At 40.7% G+C, this 26,188-nt stretch overlaps 1 protein-coding gene across 1 annotated transcript; it reads left to right on the forward strand.

Annotated features, from left to right (window-relative positions):
- The first annotated feature begins 5,382 nt into the window (after window positions 1-5,382).
- On the forward strand, window positions 5,383-12,312 carry sco2 (synthesis of cytochrome C oxidase 2). The gene is made up of 5 exons (XM_084050299.1): window positions 5,383-5,456; window positions 8,119-8,257; window positions 8,800-8,953; window positions 9,348-9,754; window positions 11,729-12,312. Exons 2-5 carry the CDS (start codon window positions 8,145-8,147, stop codon window positions 11,988-11,990), a joined length of 936 nt encoding a protein of 311 aa, XP_083906425.1. The 5' UTR covers window positions 5,383-5,456; window positions 8,119-8,144; the 3' UTR covers window positions 11,991-12,312.
- Window positions 12,313-26,188: the final 13,876 nt, after the last annotated feature.

Below are 26,188 nucleotides of genomic sequence, written 5' to 3' on the forward strand. Positions count from 1 at the left end.
GGTATTAAATAGAGCTTGTGACTAAGTAACTACATAAAACGGTTTTGGACTTACAAGGTTTCTGCTCAACAGCGATGACATATTGTTAGTGTAGTACACCCTTGAAATTTCATCAGAATATAACAATGTCAACACTGTAAACAAGGGACAGACTGTAAGGGAACGGACACAGCGGGTGTAGCACTGGAACTGGTTATCTGTGAAGAGGAAAATAATTCATCTTCACATCTTCACAAAAGATGAAAGTAGAGATATTTTGTCTTGTGGTGCCGATACAATACACTGCCATTTTCATTTAATGTAGCCGTAAGTAATGCTTGGGGCTGTCACGATCATGAACTTTTACTTACAAATATGATTTAATTGTGTTTTCGGCATTGGAACATTGGAACATTTCTTTTAGGCTTCGTCAACAAAATTTGCAAAGGGCAGATAAGAAAAATAACTTTAATTTACAAAGAGATAGACATATTTAATGTAGAAAAAAAAAGTGATGTGGAAATAGTCGATCTACAAGCTCACAAGGTGTAAAAAAATATTTATTTTGAAAAGATTTTTTTTGTTTCGTTTACACAGCCTTTAAAAAACGGAAATGTATTTTTTATGTATATGTTCCAGTGGTGCTTCTACTGTATGTAGTGACTTTATCCAAAGTGCATTTATGTACATCCGCCCATTCACACACTGACAGAGGAAACCAAACAAGGCACCAACCTACTTATGGGGAGCTAGTTAGGGGCAGTGGTGGAAAGTACATTTACTGACTTAAAAGGCAAGACCACTTTGGTAGAGGTTTGGGTTGTGTAGTTACCTTGCCATGATGTAACTCCAAACGTGGGCAAGAAATCAAAAATAATTGCTCTATTGATTAGAAATTGATAATTCAAAATATGCTCCTCATTGACTTACATTGTACGGTAAAACTGCTCTCAAAGTCACTCTTTTAGCACGAAAACGAACGCAAACAAAGTTGATTCAGACAATATAGAACATCACCAAACCCAGTACTGTTTTTTTTTTTTTATAAAAATGTCAACTTCCTGTAGATTTTGCCATTTTTAATAAGTAGAAAACCCGGACTGGATCGGCGGATCCGGATCCAGATCTTCAAATAGTAAAATCAACAGGAAGTTGACATTTTTATTAAAAAAATAAACCGTACTGGGTTTGGTGATGCTCTATATTAATCTATATTGTCTGAATCAGCTATGTTTGGGTTCATTTATGTGCTAAAATAGTGACTTTGAGAGCTGTTTTACCGTACAATGTAAGTCAATGAGGAGCATATTTTGAATTATCAATTTCTAATCAATGGAGCAATTATTTTTTATTTCTTGCCATGCACCTTTGGAGTTACATCATGGCAAGGTAAATACACAACCCAAACCTCTACCAAAGTGGTCTTACCCTTTAAGTACAATTTTGAGGTATTTGTACTTTACTTGAGTATTTCCAATTTCCAATACTTTTACTTCTACTCCACTTCATCTCGGATCCAAATATTGTACTTTTACTCCACAACAATTATTTGAAAACTTTAGTTACTGTACCAGTTACTTAGATTATGATTACAAAACATAGCTACAACCACTTCAGCCCTATATATATTTCAGCCATTTTAAAATAGCAGATCTACAAGCTCACAATGTGTCGTAACGCGACGCATTGTGTGCTTGTAGATCTGCTATTTTCAAAAGATTTTTATACATTTTACACATTTGAAAACCTCTGAAATGGGACATTCTGCATACCACTTTTGGTAGGCCTACTCAAGTACATTTTCAATTCCAGACTTTTACCTGTAAGGGTATTTCTATATTGCAGTATTTAATTACTTAAGTAAAGAAATGTAGTACTTTTTACACCACTGCAGGAGACAAGAGGAGAGGTTTGTCTGATTGATCATGACATTTAAAAGACTACTGTGATGATACATGAGTTGTTACCTCAAACCACTCTGCTATGCCATTCTTTTTTTTACTGTCTAGATCAGTAGTTCTCAACCTGTGGCTCGGGACCCCCACATGATTTTGGGGGGGGGGTCCCCAGATGACAGCAGAGTGACAATTTAAGGACGACTTTTAAGACCTTTTTAATTACTTAAAAGAAGTGGGTGGGGGGTCTTTGGTTTGGGGGGTCGCAAGCTTAAAGGGATAGTTCAGCCCCAAAATGACTTTTTTCTATCGATTAGTCACCCCATGGAGTCTTGAATACATGGATATTTTTTTGTTTTTGTCACATTCCTAAGACAATAATTTGATGACCGGCAGCGGTTCCGGTAGGAGACACAAAGAGTCTCCTTTGTATCTCCTACCGGAACTACTGCACCGGTCCGCTAGTCATCAAATTATTGGCTTAGGAATGCGACAAAAAAATAATAATATGAATTCAAGACTCCATGGGGTGACTTATAGAAACAAAGATTGTTCTACTATCCCTTTAAAAGGTTGAGAACCACTGGTCTAGATCACCGTTTTTTGCCTTTTTGCCTATCTTTCTTATGTGGCCCTGCCGTTGTGCTGCCTGCTACTCTTTGCACCTTATGTCTAACCTCATGTACACACACCTGCTGCAGCATGCTTGTTATGCTATGTGTGTACTGATCTATGTAGATATCTTTGATTTTGTCTTTGACATGTTTCTTTTTCTGTTTTTCTCCTTGCTCCCATTGTACACTCTCAGTCGCAGAGTTAAATGAACAGAGCAGATTTTACAGTGTATACAGGGTCCCAGAGATAACCCATTGTACACTTTCTTCTTTTCTTTTTCCTTTATTTACACTCTCAAAGGTACAGACCATAGACAGTAAAAAGTATGGACTTTAAATGGTCCCATTTAAATGGGACCATAATGTACCAAAGCGCATATCATGATGATTGAAAGAAGACTTTAAACTAGCGACTGGAAGCATATTGTATTTATGACAATGTTTATTAAGGTAATAAAATCAAGTGTAAAGTTCGGCAAAAACCCATCCGCTTGAATGGAGCTTATTTACTTCTGACACCAGCAGGTGTGAAATAGCAAAACTACAGGCCAGAGGCCATTGATATGAAATGTCTCTTCCTATATAGCCTCAATTTACAACTCGGAAGCTGGCCCCTTGGGTATACAGACCCATACACCCATACATTTGGACCGCTAGTGGTTGGTCTCTATATAACTATAGGTTTGAAAATGGAGGTCAAGGTCAATCTCTAAGCCTTGCAGGGCAGCTGCCTATATCTCATGCTTCAGTTGTGTGAGGCGGCTTGATGTACAAGACACGAAGCCTACATCATTGGTTTTCAAAGTGGGGTCCGGGGACCCCCAGGGGTCCTTGGGGGGGGGGTTCCAGGGGGTCCCCAGCAAAATGTGTTAATATAGCATCACAATAATATTTTAACCACTTTAACCTTTTATACTTTGGCTATTAAAAAAAGCAGATATACAAGCTCATCGCACGGCACTCGGTGCCGCGCGATGAGCTTGTATATCTGCTATTTTTGAATCGTACAAATTCGTACAAACCTTTAAATATAAATTATACATTTTTAAAGACAACATTTGTAACTCAAAATATTTGCTTCTGGGGGTCTCTGAAACAAAATATTTTGAGAAGGGGGTCCGTGGCCAAATACATATCATTTTGGGGGTCCTTGACAGGAAAAAGTTTGAGAACCACTGGCCTATATATCGCCCAGCCATGATGCACAAGTACACCCCTGGACATGACGCTAGTCGCTAGGACTTACTCCAAAATTCAACCCTTGATGGTGAGTGCCAAGCATGGAGGCACTGGACCCCATTTGTATAGTCTTTGACTTTGGCATGACCCGGCCAGGGAATTGAACCCTGATCTCCCAATCTCAGGGCGAACACTTAACCCAGTGGTTCTCAAACTTTTTCATGTCAAGGACCCCCAAATTGACATTTATTAGCCCGCGGACCCCCATTTGAAAAGACATGCCAAGGACCCCCATAAGAGAAGATTTTTACGGGTAGCAGTGATTTTCAACCATTTTTTATTTCAAGGACCCCCATTTAATGGCATTTCTATCTCTGGGACCCCAATTTATATTGTAAAATCAATGTTAAATTAACTCTGAGAGTGTCTTTCAGTATTTAAAAATGTCAATACTTTTACTTCTACTTCACTGCATCTCAGAGACTTTTATACCACAACAATCATTTGAAAACTTTAGTTACTAGTTACTTTGTAGATTTTGATTATTATTACAAAAATGCATTAACCACTTTAGCCTTATATATACACTTTTCAAGGCAATTTGAAAACAGCAGATCTACAAGCTCACAAGGCGTCGTTGTGAGCTTGTAGATCTGCTATTTTCAAAGGATGCAGGCACATGATAAATTATAACTGTGAAAACCAAACAGCCTGTATCAAAGTGAGGCTCGTTTCACTTGCTGTGCTTCAAAAGAGCATGGGCGCCACCTAGTGGAACATCAGGTGTACTGTACAACCGGTTTCTCGGTTAGACTGCACGAATCTGTCGCAGTGCAAAATAATGCATAATGATAATTTAATGTATTATTAACTATTAATACATTAGTTTATATAAGAATAGCCTAGTTCTAGGCCTATGGGATATTTTGTAGTGGTTTCACTGATGTCGAATCATCGGACGGTGAAAAACAGCTAGATGAGGCATCTGAACAGTGTTGCCAGGTCTGCTTATTATAAGCGACTTTGGGCTTGTTTTTCTGTAAAGTTGCTTGTAAATATTGGTAGTTAATTGCAGTTTTTTGGGCTTGTTTCTAAAGTGTAGTTGCTTATTTAGGCTTGCTTCCAAATGTGTTAATTATTATTTAGAACCAGTGGTTCTCAAATATGTTCATAAATGATTTGTGTTGTGTTGTTTCCAAAAAAAAAATCCAAATATTCCATATTTTTATTGCAAAATAATCGATCTACAAGCTCACAAGTTACGCGTCACATCGCAACGCATTGTGAGCTTGTAGATCGGCTATTTTCAATAAAGCGCTCATAATTGCCTATAGTGCCCCTAAGTTGCTTCTTTTGGGCTTGTTTTCCTCCCACGTGTCCCTAGTACCCAATTGTCCAGGTGCCCAGATGGTTTTAGTGCCCATGTGTCCAAGTGCCCACCTCTCCAGGTGCCCACATGTCCCTAGTGCCCAGATGTCTCCACCCCTAAGTGGCCACTCCTCCAGGTTCCCACATGTCCCTAGTGCCCAGATGGTTTTAGTGCCCAGTTGACCAAGTGCCCACATGTCCCTAGTGCCCAGATGTCTCCACCCCTAAGTTCCCACTCGTCCAGGTGCCCACATGTCCCTAAGTGCCCAGATGGTTTTGGTGCCCACCTGACCGGTTACCGTTTTCCTAGACCTGGCTGCTTATTTCTATCACTAAATCCGGCAACACTGAATGTTATGAGACACAGACACACGTTACATGAGGGTTTGCTGGTAAAGGTCGGCCGGTCGTCAATAGTGAGGTATTTTATTACGTTTGCATTGTCTTTATTAGCTTTGATTGAAGCTCTTATTATGCTCAACGTGTTTGCCTGGCTGTCAGACAGCAATAACAGTTATTAATCAACAAAAAACCCTTCCGGGGTAACGTTATAGTTACTCAACCTGCACTAGCCCTGAAACATGACTGTCTTATCATGACAGTCATGGCGTTACTTGTTCCTGTTTTTTGAACATTTTACATTTACAACCAGCACATCTACATAAACGTTCAGATTTCAAATATAAAGTGCTGACCCCACGGCCATGAATGTTAGAAGTTGAAGCGCCTGGGTCTAAGTACCTGCATCTTCTGTATTGTTCAATAAAAAGCTTTTTAATCCGATCGGTGGCCATTTTCTCTGAATGCTTTGGAGTGCGACCCTATCGGTTGGAAGGTGTACTACACTCTGATGCATCATAACCTATGAAAAAAATGGCCGCTGATGGGAGTAAAATGCTTTTTTATTGAACAATAGAGAAGATACGGGTACTTAGACCCAAGCGTTTGAACTTGTTACATCCGTGGCCATGGAGTCAGCACTTTATATTTGAAATCTGAATGTTTGTGTAGATGTACGGGTTGTAAATGTAGACATTTTAAAAACCAGGAACAAGTAACGCCATGACAGTCGTGTTTCAGCGCTAGCACCTTTCTGTCCCTGGTTTGGTGGGTGGGTGGATGAATGAATGAATGATTTATTTCCTCATACATTTTGATTATTCGTCCACACATTAGCATTGCTTATTACCAGTAGTAGGGTTCATGTAGCCTTAGATCAAGAGTCTCAAGACTATCGTAGATGTATTTTATCGAGTCTTGACTTTTACATTCGTAACTACGAGAGTCTTAGCGACCACTCCCTCAGTTTGCCCTGGAAAGTCACCAGTAAAGCCCGTATTTCTCCGAGCATGTACAAATGCAAAATATAAGGTGCTTACCCGCTTGCCCCAAATGTTAAATCGGTGTCCATTGTGTTTGTGCAATGTATTAGTCCATATTTTCCAATAAAGAGGTGTTTTAATCCCGTCTGTGGCCGATTCTGGCGGAGGTTCCCAATGGGTGGTAGTGACGGAGCGCATCGTGAAAGCCGGTATTACACTCAATGTAAACAGGAAGTAAACGAGGGGGGGAATGGCGTTCGGCCACAGACGGGATTAAAACACTTTATTGAAAAATATGGACTAATACATTGCACAAATACTCGAACACCTAGTTAGCATTTGTAGTAGTAGCTCCGACGGAACCTCTCCCTCCGCTGTATAGCTCCGAGATGAGGTTCCTCGTTAGTTACTGCCGTCTGTTTTCGAAATGGTCGCACGTCGTCCACTTTACATGTTTCTTACCCCTTTCTGCACATCGTATCCAAAAAGTAAAGCATTTCCGCCACTCTCTCAGATGTTTGAAGTTTTAACGCGCCATAAAAGCCATCCAACGGGTTGAAGAAAGTATTTAATTTGCCTCGGTTTTCATCCGGTTACATGTTTTTTAAGACATTGCGCAAGAGTTGCGCCCGTAGAGATAACATTACTTTTGACCCTACTGGTCAAATGTTGAATTGCATCTTCTAATGCAAAATATTATGGAACCGGATGAAAACCGAGGCAAATTAAATACTTTCTTCAACCCGTTGGATAGCTTTTATGGCGCGTTAAAACTTCAAACATCTGAGAGAGTGGCGGAAATGCTTTACTTTTTGGATACGATGTGCAGAAAGGGGTAAGAAACATGTAAAGTGGACGACGTGCGACCATTTCGAAAACAGACGGCAGTAACTAACGAGGGACCTCATCTCGGAGCTATACAGCGTACAGCGGAGGGAGAGGTTCCGTAGGGGCTATTGTAGTAGTAGTGTTCATGCTGCTAATTAGATATTGTAGTGTGTGTGGAGCACATTCTCACATGTTTTCTTAATTCCTGTGTGATTTGTTGGTTTGGCAATACCGGGTGTAATACATCTGATAATCATCAGCAGTATTTGGTCAGTATCAGGATATCAGTTTTTGTCCAATCAGGAGAGAGAACCCCACAACGCTCATGTATCATCTTCGGTTTTGTATGCTAGCATAAGTTCCAATTTATTTGGCTCATTTTAGTTTTTTGTTTCATCACCAACAATTTCACTTGTTTAGCCTGTATCCTCCTGTATGAGTTCTCACTCCTGATTGGATTAAACTGGTATCCTGACCTGAAAATGTATTTTCTGTTTACTAAATAACTTGAGAGACAGGGAGAGACCCCTGAACAATTAACACTATAGCATATGGAGCCTTGTTTTAACAAGTATCTAAAGGGAACATTTGTAACTCAAATCTTTGCTTCTGGGGATTCTACAAATGTACCAAAACAAATGTACAAAATGATATGAATTTGGCAGCGGACCCCCATCTCAAAATATGTTGTTCCCCCAGAAGCAAAGATTTTAGTTAAAAATGTTTGCTTTAAAATATATATATATTCAAAGATTTGCACCAATTCAAAAATAGCAGATGTATGCACTATGAGCTTGTATCTATTTTTGAATAGCCAAAGTATAAAATAAATAATGGTTTAAGTGGTTACACAAACGCTTTCCCGGTTTTAATGGGTTAAACACTTACCACTAACACTTATCACAACAAAAATGCTATTTTGTCCTTCTCCAGGAAAAGCAGAAAAAGAAATTAAAAGGATGTCCAGAATAGGAAGCTTTGATGTCCATAGAGGAGCCAGACTTCTGCGCTGTTTCTCCATGGCACCAGTGTCCCAGCTGAGACTACATAGTGTGGGTCTCCGCACCCAGAGGTAGTCCTGTCACAATTTAACATAATCGTCTAATCGCAATTATTTGAGATAGTCGCAATTATATTTGCATAATTTTCATAATCGTTTCTATTTTGAAAAATGTTCACACATTTTCAAATATAAAAAAAAACTATTTTAACATGTATACAATTATTAAAAATGTCAATTTCTTTGTATATTTAAGTTATCTGTCATATCTGCCCTGTGCATTTTTTTCTTATGAATCCTTAAAGGCAAACAGAAATTCAATTTGTATTCATATGTTCCATGTTCAACGCCAAACACACAAAGGAGTAGTTCACCCAATTTATTTAAATTTTCTATCAATTACATACCCCATGAAGTATTAAATTCATGGAGATTTTTTTTGATTTTATCTTATTCCTGAGCCAATAATTTGATAACCGGTGGATGCGGTGGTCTCTCCGGCAGGAGACACAAAGGAGACTCTTAGATTTTTTGGGTGAACTACTCCTTTAAATCGTTAATCGCAGTTATTTGAGTGACAATTAATCGTCAACTTACATTTGTAATGGTGACAGCGCCACCCAGAGGATGTGTCTGTCCTCACAGTCGGGGATGAGAGGATGCTGCCACCATGGCCTCAGGAGGACTTCAGGACCGTATGTGTCTCTAGCACAGGAAATACTGCGTCATCATTCTCCTCTGATGATGCAGAGGGCCTTTCTGTCTCAGGTAGGCCTGTCACAATTATTACATAATGGTCTAATAATGGCAATTATTTGAGATAATCGCAATTATTTATGCATAATCGTCGTAATCGTTTCCATCTGGAAAAATGTTCATACATTTTCAAACATTTTCCAAAAATAACAGAAATAGCAGATCTACTTCTACTAGCTACATAATAATTATTTCACTGCCTTCAGTAAATCTTATTTTTCATGACTTTGAAACCAATTTTTATATACTTAACAATTGTTTTAAATCATTCTAATTTGGCTGGGTGGTTTATAACATATTATTCTGACAAAATGTGAATACATAATACTGCTTATATGCCTACTTCCTGTTTATAGGCCTACTTCCTGTCTACAGGGTCTTTAACTATTACACCCCCTACTCTCAGGGTTCTAATCCCTCCAGCAGGGCGGCGAAAATCAAGCTGGGCACGCGACTGGCGGTGACCCTGCTGTTCTCCGGGGGCATCCTGGGCACGTGGTGGTACGTCCACAGCGAGAAGCAGCGCCAGGCGGAGAGGCTGCGCGTCGAGCAGCTCAGAAAAGTCGCGGTGGGACAGGGCAACTTCAGCCTCCTGGACCACAGGGGGCAGCGCAGGACCAAGAGCGACTTCCTGGGCGGCTGGGTGCTGCTGTATTTCGGCTTCACCCACTGCCCCGACATTTGCCCGGACGAGCTGGACAAGATGAGCGCCGTGGTGTCGGCCCTGGACAAGGACCCCGGCTCCCGGTCTCCGGTCCAGCCGCTCTTCATCACCGTGGACCCCGAGCGCGATGACGTGGCAGCTCTGGACAGGTACGCAGTGCTGTGGTGGACGCGAGCAGCGTGCTACCAACCGTTCGCAGTAGCCTCGCCCTGGGCGGGGCTTCTTTCGCTCTACATTAGAAGAGTTGGGAACGGTGGGCGTTGTCACATTCTAATACAGCCCGAATACCCAATCTCAGCACCAGCCTCAGTGGCTTGCCTCGTTGATCACTAGACCATTGGTTCTCAAAGTGGGGTCCGGGGACCCCCAGGGGTCCTTAAGGGAATTCCAGGGGGTCCCCAGCTAAATGAAGGATAGTTAGGAACTAAATGGACCCTTATGGGTCTGTAACTCTGAGAGTGTACAAATGGAACCAAATGGACCCTAACGGGTCCATTTGGTTCCATTTGTACACTCTCAGAGTTAAATTAACATTGATTTTACAATATAAATTGGGGTCCCAGAGATAGAAATGCCATTACATGGGGGTCCGTAGCCTTAATGCATGTCAAACTGGGGGTCCTTGAATTAAAATGGTTGAGAATCACTGCTAGAGCCGTATAAAGAATCTTCTCTTATGGGGGTCCCTGGCATATCTTTTGAAATGGGGGTCCACGGGCTAATAAGTTTCAATTTGGGGGTACTTGACATGAAAAAGTTTGAGAACCACTGCACTAGACTCCCAACCCACACCTCATGGGAGCGACTCCCGCTGATGATACTACTTTTTCCAACAACCGCTATAACACCGGATGTCACCGTGGCGTGCACCGTTAGGTATTGGACTCCCAATAACAGCGCCACGGGATCGAATCCCTCTCCCGCCGCTGCTTATTTATCTTATCTAAGATGCGTCGCAAATACTTTTATTAGGGTTAAGGTCAGGTTTAGGCATAGTTTTTGGCGGACCACTCGGCCCACTTGGTGAGAACAGACTACAGCCCCTAATATTAAGTTACAAAAAACAGTTACAACGTCGGAGGCGCGCCGCCTCTAGTGGACTATTGGACTTCGCAACGTTGTGCCCAACGTTGCGCCCAACGTTGCGAAGTCCAATAGAGCTGACTCAGTGCCGTTCGAGTTATGTACCGATAGGGACATAATCTTAAATTAGTTTGTATTTTTGGGATATTGCGATGCGACATGTTGTTATCTTGTAAATCATTTATTTCTTTATTTTGTGCTTTTTACCCCTTTTTCTCCCCAATTGTGTCGCTATGCCAATTGATTGATTGACTCACTTGCCCCACAAAATGTATGGACATTTTCAGAAAATCTTAGCATTTTTTGGGGTAAATGTCTAAACTTGTATACAGCAATGCATCTTTAAAAATAAAATGTACTTTTGAATACTTCATGAGTATATTAACCCATCTGTGTCACAGCGCATCTGTGTCATTTAGCTGAATGGGGACATGAGTGTGACATCAGAGGTCCGCCGGTTGGCCAGCCGGTCCTCAATTAAGACCGGGAACGCATCTGTGTCATTTTGGATTTCTTTGGCTATTCAAAAATAGCAGATCTACAAGCTCATAGCGTGGCACTGAGTGCCAAAATCGTGAAAATGTGTGCAAATCTTTGAATATATATTTTTAAAGCGAACATTTGTAACTCAAATCTTTGCTTCGACCAAATACATATCATATGAAATACATATAATTTTTTTTCAGCAACATAGGTTTTTTCAAAGAACTGTCAAGATTTAGAAGACATTTTGTAGAATCGGCCTCAGGTCTGAATGGGTTGTAAAGGCATGTACGTTTGAATACATACGTCTTTTTAAAAGCAAGTACTCCAGCACTTTAACACAAGGACACATTTGTCTGAGTAACTTTCATAGTTGGTAGTTTTTGACCACAAGTAGGCCTGTCACAATTGTTACATAATCAGCTAATTGCAATTATTGCTTCATCTCTCTCTCAGCTAGGGGGTCCTTGGCCTGAAAACGTTGAAGACCCCTGCTTTATACTATACTTTGTCTCAAGTACTGGTGTTGAGTACCACTTTGTTCCGCCATACTGCAGGTACGTCAAGGACTTCCACCCCCGCCTGATCGGGCTGACGGGCACCGGCGAGGAGGTGAAGAGCGCGGGGCAGGACTACCGCGTGTACGCCAGCCCGGGGCCCAAGGACGAGGACGGCGACTATATCGTGGACCACACCATCCTCATCTACCTGGTCAACCCGGACGGCCTGTTCGTGGACTATTACAACAGGATGAAGGACGAGGAGCAGATCGCCAAGAGCATCAGGAACCACATGAAGGTCTACGTGAAGTTATCATGATGGTGGGGGGGGGTTCAGATCGCTGCTGACTGTGGAAGCAGTGGTGGAAAAAAAGTACTCACATGTTTTACTTTTAAGTAAAAGTATCAATACTGCAATGTAGAAGCACTCTGTTACAAGTGTAACATCCGGAATTCAAAATTTACTTGAGTAAAAGTATTGGTATCAAAATGTACTTAAAGTACCAAAAGGAGAACGTACTCTTTATGCAGACTGTCCCATTTCACAAGTTTTCAAATGTATAAAATGTATAAAGATCTTTTGAATGCTTCGCATTGTGCGCTTGTAGATCGGCTATTGTCAAATGGCCGAAATGTATATAGGGCTGAAGTGTTTAATGTATGTTTTGTAATAATAATAAAAACCTACAAAGTAACTAGTAACTAAAGTTTTCAAATAATTGTAGTGGAGTAAAAGTATCCGAAGACGGACCAACTCAGTGTTTTTTAAATGGTTAAAAAAACATGGCTATAAGAGAAGCAAACTGCTGGGAATGTCAGCAGAATGTGTGTCAGTTGTTCTCAGCTGATTTTGCAATGGGGGAAGAAATGTGTGTCGGAAAAATTGACGTTGGTCTCTTTCTACTTTAACCTGTCTTTAATTAAGACCGGGAACACATCTGTGTCATTTTTTTGTATTTCTTTGGGCTATTCAAAAATAGCAGATATACTGTACAAGCTTGTAGATCTGCCATTATTTTCAAAATAGTGAATATATATATAGTATTTTCTTTTTTTAAAACAAACATTTTAACTCAAATATTTGCTTCTGGGGATTCTTCAAATGTCTTCTAAATCCTAATCCTAAATCCTTTTTTTGTAACTTGTTGCTATAATATCACTGGTTCTCACACTTTTTCATGTCAAGGACCCCCCAAAATGATATGTATTTGTCGGCGCCATCTCATCCATCTCAAAATATGTTGTTCCAGGGACCCCCCCAGAAGCAAAGATTTGAGTAAAAAAATGTATATATATATATATTCAAAGATCTGCACACACAATCACCATGCACTGGATAAACCCACTGTTGAATCAACTTCATTTGTGGCTGCAGGTCAGTAGGACAGAACAGGTTTATTTCTAGACACAAGGTGGCAGTATCCCACCATTCAGATCAGTTCTGCTTCATTCTGTCTTCTGAACATGAACCCAAACCACCTCTGAACTCAACTGAGTTCAACCACAGCTATCCAGGAAAGACACTTCTGAGCTCTACTGCAACACTGCTGCTCTTCAAGGTGAACTTGTGGTATCGCCTGGAAACTAAAGTAAGATATAGCCCTTGGATTGTATTTCCTTTTTTTGGGGAGGAAATGCCACGTGAACCATGGTTCCTTTTTTTTCTCACCATTATTTGGTAGGCACTTAATATAACAAAACATAACATCATTGCAATAAATATGGTTTCAATTTCTCTTCTTTTTTCCCCCCAGTACTTTTCCACACTGCCTCTGACACGCTGTGACATTGTAAAATAATGTCTGCGTAGTGTTTTATATAGTGTACACATTTTGTAAATATAATAGCTACAGCCTAAATATAGTCTCCGTTCCCAAACTTTTTAGCTCAAAACAGAATTGAGATGTTTGCCCCGGTAGCCAAACTAGTGAAAATAGTAGATCTGCAAGCTCACAATGCGCCGCACCGTGTTGTGGGCTTGTAGATCTGCTATTTTCACTACTTAAACATTTTTTTTATTTACTTATGGAAATTATTTTATTTTTTATGAAATACTTTTTTAATTGATGAAAGGTTGTGTTTTTGTTTTGTTTAAACTTTCTCTTTAATCCTTTGAAATAATATATTTTTTTTTTCAAATGTAGGAAATGAAAAAAGGGAATATTTACTGACCCATAAAAATTGATCTGTGACCCAAACATGGATCCCGACCCACTGTTTGGGAACCACTGATATACCAGTGGTTCTCAACCTTTTCAGGCCAAACATAATCATATTTGAACTGCAAACCCCCCACCCCGATAAAGCACTTGGAATTGTAGGAGTTGAGGCATTACATTTTCGGTTCCACAGATAAATATTAGGAAAATAGCAGATCTACAAGCTCGCCTCACAAAGCGAGGTGTTGTGAGCTTGTAGATCGGCTACATCCACAATATTTGCATCTTTCCTATATTATTTGACAATTTGGCCAATGTTTGACCACTTTTTATAGTATAGTTTGATTACTTTTGATGCAATAATGGTCTTTTACTTTTCTTACTTTTTGACGTATTAAAAGGGTCTTAAAAGTCATTTTAATTGTCACTCCACTGTCATCTGGGACCCCCCCCCCCCCCACCCCCTCCACCCAACAAGAAAAAAATCATATGGGGACCCCTCTGCGGGTCCCGACCCGCAGCTTGAGTACCCCTGGTGTAAACTACAGGGATTCCATCCTGTCTATACGTCCCCCGTGCCGTGCGTTGTCCTAATGGTTCCAGAGTTCTGTGGACTTGTCTGGTAGTTCATGGAAGGGCCAGGGAGCGGAGGTCTGCTCAAACCCTGACCACCTCGTTTGCAAACCCCACAATGGATTTCAAGGAAACTCAGCCGGCTGTGTTGTGAAGCCCCATATAAATAAAATGATGAAAACGGCTTAACCCATTAAGACATACAGTGTCATTTTTTGATTTTTGGCTATAACCATTATTTTATACTTTGGCTATTCAACAATAGCAGATATACAAGCTCATAGCGCGGCACTACGAGCTTGTAGATCTGCTATTTTTTTAAAGATCTTGAACATTTTGTGCAAATCTTTGAATACATATCTTTTTTTGGAAACATTTTAACTAAAATCTTTGCTTTTGGAGGTCCCTGGAACAAAATGTTTTTCAAATGTTAGCTTGAAAAATATATATTCAAAGATTTTCACAAATTTTGACGATTAAAAAAAAAAAGATCTACTAGCTAAAAAAAAAAAAAAAAGATCTACCGAGTGCCGCGCTGAGCTTGTATATCTGCTATTTTTTACTGGCCAAAGAAATCTAAAATGACAGATACTTTCCCGGTCTAAATGGGTTAAGCTTATATATATGTATGTGTGTGTATATAGTACACACACACACACACACACACACACACACACACACACACACACACACACACACACACACACACACACACACAGTGTGTATGTATACTATAAGGTTAATAATAACTAATATAATGGATTGATGAGAAATTCAACTTCAAGTGTCATATTGATAACCTGATCAAATCATTGCGGGCAAAACTGTGTTTACTATATAGAAATAAATGTTGTTTCCCTTTATTTTGCAGAAAAATAATCATAGGCTACAGGCTGTCCTACTCTCAGTCCTAGATTATGGGGACATCATTTATAGATATGCTGCTACCACCACCCTTAAATAAATCACCAACATATATTTCATCACTGTTAAAACCAAATACTTCCACCCATCAAACGCGCTCTCAGGAACACATCCCATTACTGGTCCCCAAGGCCAACACCGAGCTATATGCAAAACAGCTTTCAGGTTTAGCGCTCCCTTCACTTGGAACGAATTACAACGCACTCTAAAAATGGATTCCATGGTCTCACTGGGTCAATTAAAAAACTTGCTAGCTAATCTTGTTGTTTTAGATTGTCACTGTTGTAATTAAGCTGTCTTTATTGTCTCCGCCAGGCCGAAGGCATGGTGGAGAGTATGTTTTCGTTCCCGTCACGCTGTGTGTCCCCCCCCTAGCCAAGCTAACATTGGTCAAGCTTCACGTGACACGTGACAATATGTTGTCACCAATGCTTTTGATTGGCTAGCGAGACGCATGATGAAATAAAATCCTATAAATAGGTGTCACTTCCAAAAAACATTTATGTTTTTGGAAGTGAGGTAACATTGGTCAAGCTAACGGGATCAAGCTAACATTGGTCAAGTGACACGTGACAATATGTAATATAAATAGGTAAGACAGGATTAATCAGGAACAGTACTTTCCAGTACAAACAGAGATCACAGCTGAGATCACACAATGCAACTAACTCTCATTACGCAAACTGAAGAAGCAGGAAATCATCGTCTGAAACCTCATGAAGAAGCAAAGGCGCAACGCCAACAGCAGAAGGCCAAAGCTAAGAAACAGAGACAAAGAGCACTTGAATCCCTAAATGACAAAAAACGAAGACGAGCCACAAATGCTGACAACATGACACAGCAAAGATTGCTACATTCTCTGGAAGAAAAAGTACAAGAGTCTGTAAAGAACATCGAAAGGAAAAGAAGGCACTGGTCACAGTATTCAATAGATGAAAGACAACATCAACGAGCACATTACACCAGTAAGAGGAGATGCTACAGATCACTTAAAGAACTAGAAGACGTTCAAGTTGATGAAGCTGGTGCCGCATTCTTAAAGAAGATGTCAGAAAGTGGAACCAAGGCCGAAGTCTCCGCCAGGCCGAAGGCATGGTGGAGACTATGTTTTCACTTTGTCCGTCCGTGTGTGTCCGTCCTGTGAACACCTAACATTGGTCAAGCTTCACGTGACATCACAATATGTAATATAAATAGATAAGACAGAATTAATCAGGAACAGTTTTACCACCTCGCCTGGCGTAGACCTGTGCTCCGAGGAGCACATTTTCTAGTTACTGTTTTATTCTGTTGTTTTACTGTTTTCACATACATAACTTGTTTGTCCTGTTGTTTTTAATTCATCATTATTATTTACACTGTTGTACTATGCTGTGTAATCTCTTGGCATCATTGAAAATGAGGGCTCTGCCCTCAATGTATCCCCGAGAAAATAAAGGTTGAATGAATGAATAAGACACTATGTATGGATTCATGTCTCGTCTGGATGAGTCCCGGAACAGTATTATTGTGTTGTGTGATATTTGTATTTACTCTATGTGTCTGGAATAAAGTTTGAAGTGAACGGGTGTGTGTGTGTGTGTGTGTGTGTGTGTGTGTGTGTGTGTGTGTGTGTGTGTGTGTGTGTGTGTGTGTGCGTGTCCGTGTGTGTGTGTGTGTGTGTGTGTGTGTGTGTGTGTGTGTGTGTGTGTGTGTGCGTGTCCGTGTGCGTGTGTGCAAAGATTTGAGTTTCAAATGTTCGCTTAAAAAAATGTATATATAAATTCAAAGAATATATATTCAAAGATTTTAATAAAAATAGCAGATCTACAAGCTCATAGCGTGCGTGCGTGCGCACGCGTGTAAATGTTCACCTATTATTGTTTGCACTATAATGACTTTCAATAGTTGAAAGTGCTTTTAATGGGGACATCCCTCTGAAGGCCTTATAGTTGCGAGCATGAAAGTGGCTGCGTTGTACATCCACCCTGCCCTGCCGGACAGCTGTTTCCAATAACCCCCCCCCCCAGAAAATGACCTGCAATTTTACCCATGTTGCGCCAATGCTGATGGAGGGCCCGCTTCTCAGAAGAAAACCCTTTTCCCAGATTTGTCCCAGTCTGTAGTTCTCAGAGCTCCTTGGCTCTATAGTGCAGGGACAAGCCAATAACCCATTGAGACCGGGAACGCACCTGTGTCATTTTTAGATTTCTTTGGCTATTCAAAAAATAGCAGGTGCCGCGCTATGAGCTTGTAGATCTGCTATTTTTATTAAAATCTTTGAATATATATTCTTTGAATTTATATATACATTTATTTTAAGCGAACATTTGAAACTCAAATCTTTGCTTCTGGGGTATTCTACAAATGTCTTCTAAATCTCTAACAGTTTTTTGAAAAAACTTACGTTGCTATAATGTCGGTGGTGCTTAAAACCTTTTTCATGTCAAGGACCACCCAAAATTATATGTCATTTGGCCGCGGACGCCCATCTCAAAATATTTTTGTTCCACGGACCCCGAGGAAAGATTTGAGTTAAAGATGTTTGCTTTAAAAATACATATATATTCAAAGATTTGCATAAATGTTCATGATTTTTCAACAGCCAAAGAAATAAAAAAATGACACAGATGTGTTCCCGGTCTATAATGGGTTAAATTACTGCTATCTTCTCCCTCAATTTGGATTGGATGAAGCATATGTATATCTCATAGTATACAGTGGTATATCATGGGGTACGACAGAGCATAAATTGAGCATAATTGAGTCTGCATGAATAAAAGCAGCACTTAGCGTATTCACTGCAGCAGCACCCCATTTCTCTCTCTCGTTGCATAAACCCCAGTCGTACTAGTGAAGAGCTGAGGCAACATCTGACCATGTGTCACATATCCAGTGAACCTTTAAATGTTTTAGATCCTCCTGAGAATTAATTAGATTTAATTAATGTGACCTTATCGGGGATGTCATCGATATAACTCAATGAACATAAGTCACTCCTTGAGGTTGTACTTTTAAGTGTGTGTGTGTGTGTGTGTGTGTGTGTGTGTGTGTGTGTGTGTGTGTGTGTGTGTGTGTGTGTGTGTGTGTGTGTGTGTGTGTGTGTGTGTGTGTGTGTGTGTGTGTGTGTGTGTGTGAGAGAGTGAGAGAGAGAGAGTGTGTGATGAGCTGTAAGAGTGCTTGGCTGATTGAATGAGGGAGTTAAAAGGCCAGCTTTCTCCAGCAGCCCTCCTGTGGGCTTTCCTCTTTCCACTTCAGCCAGACTGCCAGCCAACCTGCCACACGTTGTAGATTGTTTGTTACATTACATGACATTACAGTCATTTAGCAGACGCTTTTATCCAAAGCCACTTACAATAAGTGCATACAACATCGGAACTACTAATGACCACAAGTCTTAAGTGCATTCTCTTCTAAAACAAGCAACTAAGAGCATGCCTAGCGCTAAGGTAAACGTGCAATATATCAGCTACCTACTTTCTTAGACAGGTGGGACAAATAGGAAAATCAAATGAGCAAGAGCTAAAACAAATAAGTGTATCGAATAAACAAGATCCAATAAAACAAGAGCTCATACAGTACAAATAATTGACAACAAGTAAGGAAGGCTAAGAGGAAGGCTCAGGGTAGTGTTTCCTGAAGAGGCGGGTTTTCAGCCTATAGGGCAAAAGTTGGGCAGTGACTCTGCTATCCTGACCTCAGTGGGGAGTTCATTCCACCACTCTAACTGGCCCCACACTGTGGGGCCAGTTAGAGTTGTTCAGTGTTTTAATAGCTTGGGTTTTCATAGGGGTGGTAACATTTGATCATGTCATGTTACCAATACCAAACATGATCCTGACATGATCCTGACATGATCCTGACCATGATCCTGACATGACATCCCTGTAACAGGGCCTGGCATTAAGTGCTGTGAGAGGGGCCTCCATATACTGTACAATTCTACTTAAAATCGTAACAGGCTTTTTTTTCTCTCTCCCTGTTGGCTAATAATTACATAATAATCTCATAAACAGTCCAGTTTAAAGTAAAATCTGACATTTGGAAATCGATGGGATTTTTTCTAAATTATACAAGCAACACATTACACAATACAAATAAAGCTTAGGTTGTAATTAGGTGTTGGGGAGCTGGTAAGAATTGGATAGTGGATAGGGGGCACTGGCCCAAAAAAAGATTTTCCGATATTGCCCAACTCTTCATTTCCGATTCCGATATCAACCGATACCGATATATTCACCAAAAGCAAACCATCACATATCTAATCAAATAAAATAGCTATAATATCAATATAATATCTAGTTCAGACCTTACAAATGCGCAACAGACCGTAAAACAAACAAGTTGATTCTTCTGCAGTGCTGTGTATTTTTGTTTAATCAGTAAAATAGCATGCATAAAAAAACGATACGATATTTTCTGATATTACATTTTTATGCGAATATCTACCGATAATATCGGAAGGCCGATAATATCGGACATCCCTAATGGTAACACTTGTTTAGCCTGCTACAGCATATCATGTCCAAATGGCTGTCTATTCCATGACATACATAAATTGTCAGTTGAACTGGGTGTGAGACCAAATGGTTGTTGCTGCACCCCTGTACTATTCCACTACTGTTTACCACATCAATATTTGAACCCACTCAACCCTTCACAATGCGATGTAAACAAGCAGACACATGACCCTGGCTATTCAGTGTGTGTTAGCTCACTGTGTACTCTATCTACTCTACTGTTGCATTTATTTTGAGCCACTCCGTAATATGAGTATTACATTTATAAATTACTATTCAGTTATTTACGGGGATGTTTTGATCCAGAGCAGCTTAAAATAACATAGAGGGGGGTGAGCTCACTGTCGTTCTCAAGTTAACTTTGCCAGGACGCACTCACTGTTAAAGACACTGCAGGCCAGGACCAAAGGAGCTAAATTAAAGGAGTAGTTCCCCCCAAAAATTACTTAATTTCTATCAATTACACATACACACTCACTGTTAAAGACACTGCAGGCCAGGACCAAAGGAGCTAAATTAAAGGAGTAGTTCACCCAAAAAAGCACTTATTTTCTATCAATTACACTGTACACACCTCATGAAGCCTTGAATTTTTTTTTGTCACATTCCTAAGCTAATAATTTGATTACCGTCTCCTACCGGCTAATGTATCCGGTAGGAGACACAAAGGAGACTCGTGTCTCCTACCGGAAATACACACGGTCATCAAATTATTGGCTTAGAAAGGTGACAGAAACGAAAAAAGTCTACATGAATTCAAGGCTTCATGGGGTGTGTAATTGATACAAGATAAGACCTTTTTTGAGTGAAATATTACTTTAAGGAAAGGTTGCCGACATCGTTTTCTCTCTATATATTATAGCACATTGGTTTGTTATTAAGAAAATGCAGATATACGCAAGCTCATAGCGCGTTACTTCGTGCCACGCTATGAGCTTGTAGATCTGCTATTTTTTGGAAAATCGTGAACATTTGTGAAAAGTTTTACTCAAATCTTTGCTTCTGGGCTCCCTGGGAGAAAATATTTTGAGATGCGGGTCTGTGGCCAAATACATTCCTTGGGTCCTTGAGATGAAAAATTTGAGAACCACTGATGTAGCATAAACATGCGTTTTTCAGAAAACCGTTCTGGAAGACATTTTGTAGAATCGGCCTCATGCAGGTCTTAATGAGTTAACCCATTAAGACCTGGAACGCATCTGTGTCATTTTTTTATTTGAGCTAAAAAGCATTATTTTACACTTTGGCTATTCAAAAATAGCAGATATACAAGCTCATAGCGCGGCACCGAGTGCCGCCCTATGAGCTTGTAGATCTGCTATTTTTGAGAAATTGTGAAAGTTTGTGCAAATCTTTGAATCATATATTTTTTCAAGCGAACATTTGTAACTCAAATCTTTGCTTCTGGGGGGTCCCTGGAACAACATATTTTGAGATAGGGGTCCGTGGCCAAATACACATTTTGGGGGTCCTTGACATGAAAAAGTTTGAGAACCACTGACATAGAAACATGCGTTTTTTTTTTAAACTGATGCCTGGCAGACAGTCAACCCAATCAGCTACAGGTGTTTCCTTGCAGCATCTGACCCTGGGGCTCTCACAAGACAAACACTCTGACCAGTGTTTCCAGATTCTGCGAGAGAAACAAGCAACCAGGTCTAGGAAAACCAGCCCAAAAGAAGCGACTATGAGCCACATGAGCACTTTAACATATACATCAGCTATTTGAAAATAGCAGATCTACAAGCTCACAACGGCTTTGGACTTTGTCTTTATTATTTGGACCTTTCTGCCCTCATAAGGTCATGGACTTATTAGGACTTCTGTTGTATCGTTCCTATAGGCTCTATGCCATAGAGTTAAAAATAATAGAGAGGGCACCCGAAATCTCCTCCCATCCACTTGCATTGAGTTGCTCACCCAGCGCATGGGTCGAAATCACCCCTTCTTCCGGGTTGGAAATTTGGTGGGCGCGGCCTATTTAGGGCCCCAGTTCGTCACAGAGGTGACGTGTTTTGCGTCACAGAAGCGCGCAGCCCCGTGCGCACGCTCGTGAGTTGAGCCCATTGGTCGAAACCGTTTTCGCTCGTTTGTGTAGGAGCCCCTACGCTGCAGTACCATGAATGGCCAGCATGTCCATTTGGCTTCAATGAAAACACTGGGTTCTGGGGGCTTGCTCTATGCACAGCAGCCATATTGGAAAGAAATTGGGCCTCTTCTTACTTCCTTCACAGGTGTTACCAATGATACTAATGAAGGCTCTGTTCCATTCTGGTCAGGGTGCTGATAGCGTGCATGTTGGCTCACTAGAAACACTCCATTTTGGTTCCCAAATGGCCCCTTATGGTGGGTGTGTAATCTCAGAGTTATGGGGGTCCTTGAAAATAAGACAACCACTGTGCTACACTAAATGGAACGTTAATTAGTATTATTAGTAACACCTGTGAAGGAAGTAAGGAAGGGTTACTCTGTTGTTGCCTTTGCCCTGCTTTTGTGTTCCTTTATTTTGTAGTATTGTTTCCTGTTCTGCTTAGTTACTGTTACCTGTCTTGTCGCACCTCCCTGTTGATTACTAGCTGTTCTCCTCCTGTGTCCTCTTAGTCCCTCAGCCTATCCCAGTATTGATTGTCTGTTGAGTTCACCTGTGTCTTATTATTTCCCTGTCTATTTAAGCCATGTGTTTGCACCATGTCATTGCTTGTTTATTATCTTATATTGCATGTAGTATTGTCTAGGTTTCAGTTCCTGTTTGTATTCCTACATTTTGAGTTATGAAACACTTTGAATCGACCTGTTCAGCCTCTGTCTCCTCCTGCACGTGGGTCCTACAATCTGCCCTGACCGTGACAGTTAGAGAACATGGACCAGCAGGAAAAAGCAATGCTCTGTATGAAGAGCAAAGTTTTATACAACCAGTGTTGATTTCAAAATCACAAAATGTATCGACTACCTTTTTTCACTGACGAAAACTAAATAAAAACTAAGCCATGATGACTTAAAGTAATGCTAGGTAACTTTTTCAATAAAACTACAGTTAAATTGTATATCTTTTGTGAGTGGCAAATGTTTCACAACACCCACTCCATGAATTTCACCCCCGAAAGCCTTTTATTTATATATTTTCTATTGAACGGGGTCGGGGTTGACGTTCCCGCGATAATGACGTCTTCTGGCCGGAAAATGGAAGCGGAAATGCACCGGTTTCTTGTTTGACCAGGAACTACTGCACCGGTTTCCTGTTTGGCCAGGAACTACCGCGCTAATAACAAAAGGAAACTCACGCTGATTTTAAGAGAATTATGATTTGAAGAACGAAAAAAAAACAGAAAAAGAAAACACAGCTCACGGTAACTAAAGCTCCACTGGCTTAGAGAAACGATCTACAGATCGTATAAAACAATTAAAAGAACGCTTTTTGAAACACTTCCGTCTTCCGGTGAAAACGAATGGAATTCTGGGTAACGCAGTAATAAACAAACGGCCTGCAGTGACGGTAATGACCAGCAGATGCTGCTAAAAATCGTTTTTTTGAAATTTGCACAGTACAACTTTAAGACTAAATATATCGACAAATAAAAACTAGACCAAAATGTTAGTGAGGGACTAGTGGAGAGGACATCCAGTAGAACTAAAAGTAATTTTATGTTTGGTTGCGCTCGGGTGTTGCGCTCTGAAAATAGCCGATCTACAAGCTCACAGCGCGTTGTGAGCTTGTAGATCGGTTATTTTCAGCACGCATGTGTAAAATGTGTCATTACGACGCCATCAAGGCACCGCCAACATACATTTTAGACGACTAAATCAACTGTAGATTTAGTCGACTATAATCTTATGATATTTTGTCGACTAAAACTAGACCAAAAACTAGATTTCCAACTTTGACTTCTTCTGGTGGACTTCTTATCTGTACAGAAAAGATGGTGTGCACTTAAACAATAGGGGCACTATACTATTTCGGGACAACTATATCAAATACATTGCTTTTAATTTTTGATATATAGCACGGCGCGATCCGACCGTTTTAATTCCCTCTTCAGTTGCTAGTTCCATCCATGTGGATCCTGCCGTTTTGTGTCACATTCCTTCGCCCCCGAAATCCCCCTGTCTATTACTGTCTCAATTTACATCCTACCCTATGTCCATTCCTGTACATATCACTTAAATATTAGGAGTCTAGTCCACAATCTAGACTTTGTTCTTCTACTGGTCAAACAGACCAATCCTGACATTCTAGTGTTAAGTGAGACATGTCTCAAAAAGAGTATCAGTGACTCCAAAGTGGCTGTTTTAGATTATAATTTATTTAGAGCCGACAGATTAGGTAGATGCGGTGGGGTATGTATATATACCAAATCGAATCTTTCTTCCACACTTTTAAAAGCTGTTTCACAGCCCAGGTGCTTTGAATGGCTCTCTCTGAAGGTCCAGTTTGGAACTACTTCAATAATTATTGTGGGTATTTACAGACTCCCGTCTGCGGATCCGGGTACTATTGACACCCTTGCCGGTATGCTCGCCATGCCCCCCGATGAGGAGCTTCTGGCTCTTGGGGACTGGAATCAGAACTGGTTGGGTGCAGCTTCCGAGCACCTCAAGGAGGTTGCTAATGATTTAAACCTATCACAGCTGGTCCTAGAAACTACTAGGCCAAATATTTTTGATACTTCTGAATCCACACTGATTGACCTTATTTTTTCCAACAGACCTGACAAGGTTACTTCCTGTGGGGTTTTCGAGCTGGGCGTGAGTGATCACTGCCCAGTTAGCTGCATAAGGGATGCCCGATTGCAACGGACCAAATCTCAGGTGGTCTCAAAGAGAAGTTTTAAGCATTCTAATGAGGAGGCATTCTTATCAGATATTTTAAATAGTGACCTGTTTTTATCTTCTAATTTTACAGATGTTAATTTGGCACTACACATTTTTTATAAACACCTTTGTCTCTATTGTGGATGCACATGCTCCATTTAAAATGCTGAGAATTAAGGACAGAGTCACCCCTTGGTTCTCACCGGCTTTAGCTGCTTTATTTAATGAGAGGAATAGAGCCTGGTCTCGGGCCAGGCGCTCAGGAGACCCAGCTCTTTGGACTTGTTTTAGACAAGTTAGAAATAAATGCATCTCCTCTCTTCGAAAAGCTAAATCCAACTATTTTTTGAATTTAATTACAAGTTCTCAAGGTAATCCAGTAAAATTCTGGAAAGCAGTAAATTCCCTTAATAATAGCTCCTCCTCTACAAAACACTCATAGCGCGGCACATAGCTCATAGCGCGGCACTCTTGTAGATAGGCTATTTTTCTATAGCCAAAGAAATCTAAAATGACGGCTGGCCAACCGGCGGACCTCTGACGTCACACTCATGTCCCCATTCAGCTACGCCCAAATATGGAGTGTGTTGTCTAACCTCAATGTGTCGTCATGGCATCAGCCGCAAACAAATCGGTCAGCTCCATTTATGGGCACAAAAGGGGGCATGCCCATATGTGGGCATATACTGATGACATCAGGGATCTCCACATATGGCCATAAAAGGGAGCAGGACTGACAGATACAGAGATCCCCATGTATGGGCATATCAGTCGGATTGGCGGTGACACGTACTGTAGGTGGTTCGGGCCTCGTAACTGCATACTGGTAGAAGTGTGTGTGTAATCAAATGTCACAGGTGCAGATAATACTTTGGGTCATCATTTCGTGAAGGCCACATTTTATGAAGGCCTCATTTAGTTGATTAAAAAGTAAAACAAAAAAAGCGCCTGGAGACAAAACATCCCTCCCTTTTGAACTGAGATAAAGAAGCTCTTTCATTGAATAGGAGCTCAAGGTCTCTTCTTAGATATGGAGAGAAACCTTATGAAACACATGCCTGTGATTCACTCCAAACATGCATAAAGGCATTCTTAAGGTGGGGGTAGATTCTCTGTTTTGACATAGCACAGTGCTAAAACATGTAATTAAAATGATCCCCAGTTTGGTATGCAAATGTATAGGTCACAGACCCCCATAACTCAGAAAGTATCCAAATGGAACCAAATGACCCGTAGCCTATTTAACCCAGAGTTACAGACCTTTTAAGGGTCCATTTAGTTCCAAACCACAATTTAGCTGGGGACCCCGAAGCCCCTCAAGGACCAGTCTCAGGGTTCCCCGGACAACACTTGGAGAATCACTATAGCCTATTATGTGGGGCTGTCAAATATTGTAAATGATCTACGAAATCATTTCCCTGGGGCCAGAATGATATCATCACTGCTGAGGCGATTTTGGCCCTCGGGCCACCTGTTGCCTTCCTAAAGCTCCTCTTTATTAGACAATGGCTAATTAAGGCAAGCTTGTTGTGGATAGGGTATTTCTTTTGCCA

Source organism: Gymnoscopelus microlampas, assembly GCF_963454915.1.
Source record: "Gymnoscopelus microlampas genome assembly, chromosome: 23".
In the NCBI taxonomy this organism is placed as follows: domain Eukaryota; kingdom Metazoa; phylum Chordata; class Actinopteri; order Myctophiformes; family Myctophidae; genus Gymnoscopelus; species Gymnoscopelus microlampas.

Coding starts and splice junctions, on each gene's coding strand:
- sco2 (XM_084050299.1), top strand. CDS start 8,145: ATGTCCAGAATAGGAAGCTTTGATGTCCATAGAGGAGCCAGACTTCTG. Junction 8,258..8,799: donor GTGGGTCTCCGCACCCAGAG/GTAGTCCTGTCA, acceptor TAATGGTGACAG/CGCCACCCAGAGGATGTGTC. Junction 8,954..9,347: donor AGAGGGCCTTTCTGTCTCAG/GTAGGCCTGTCA, acceptor CCCTACTCTCAG/GGTTCTAATCCCTCCAGCAG.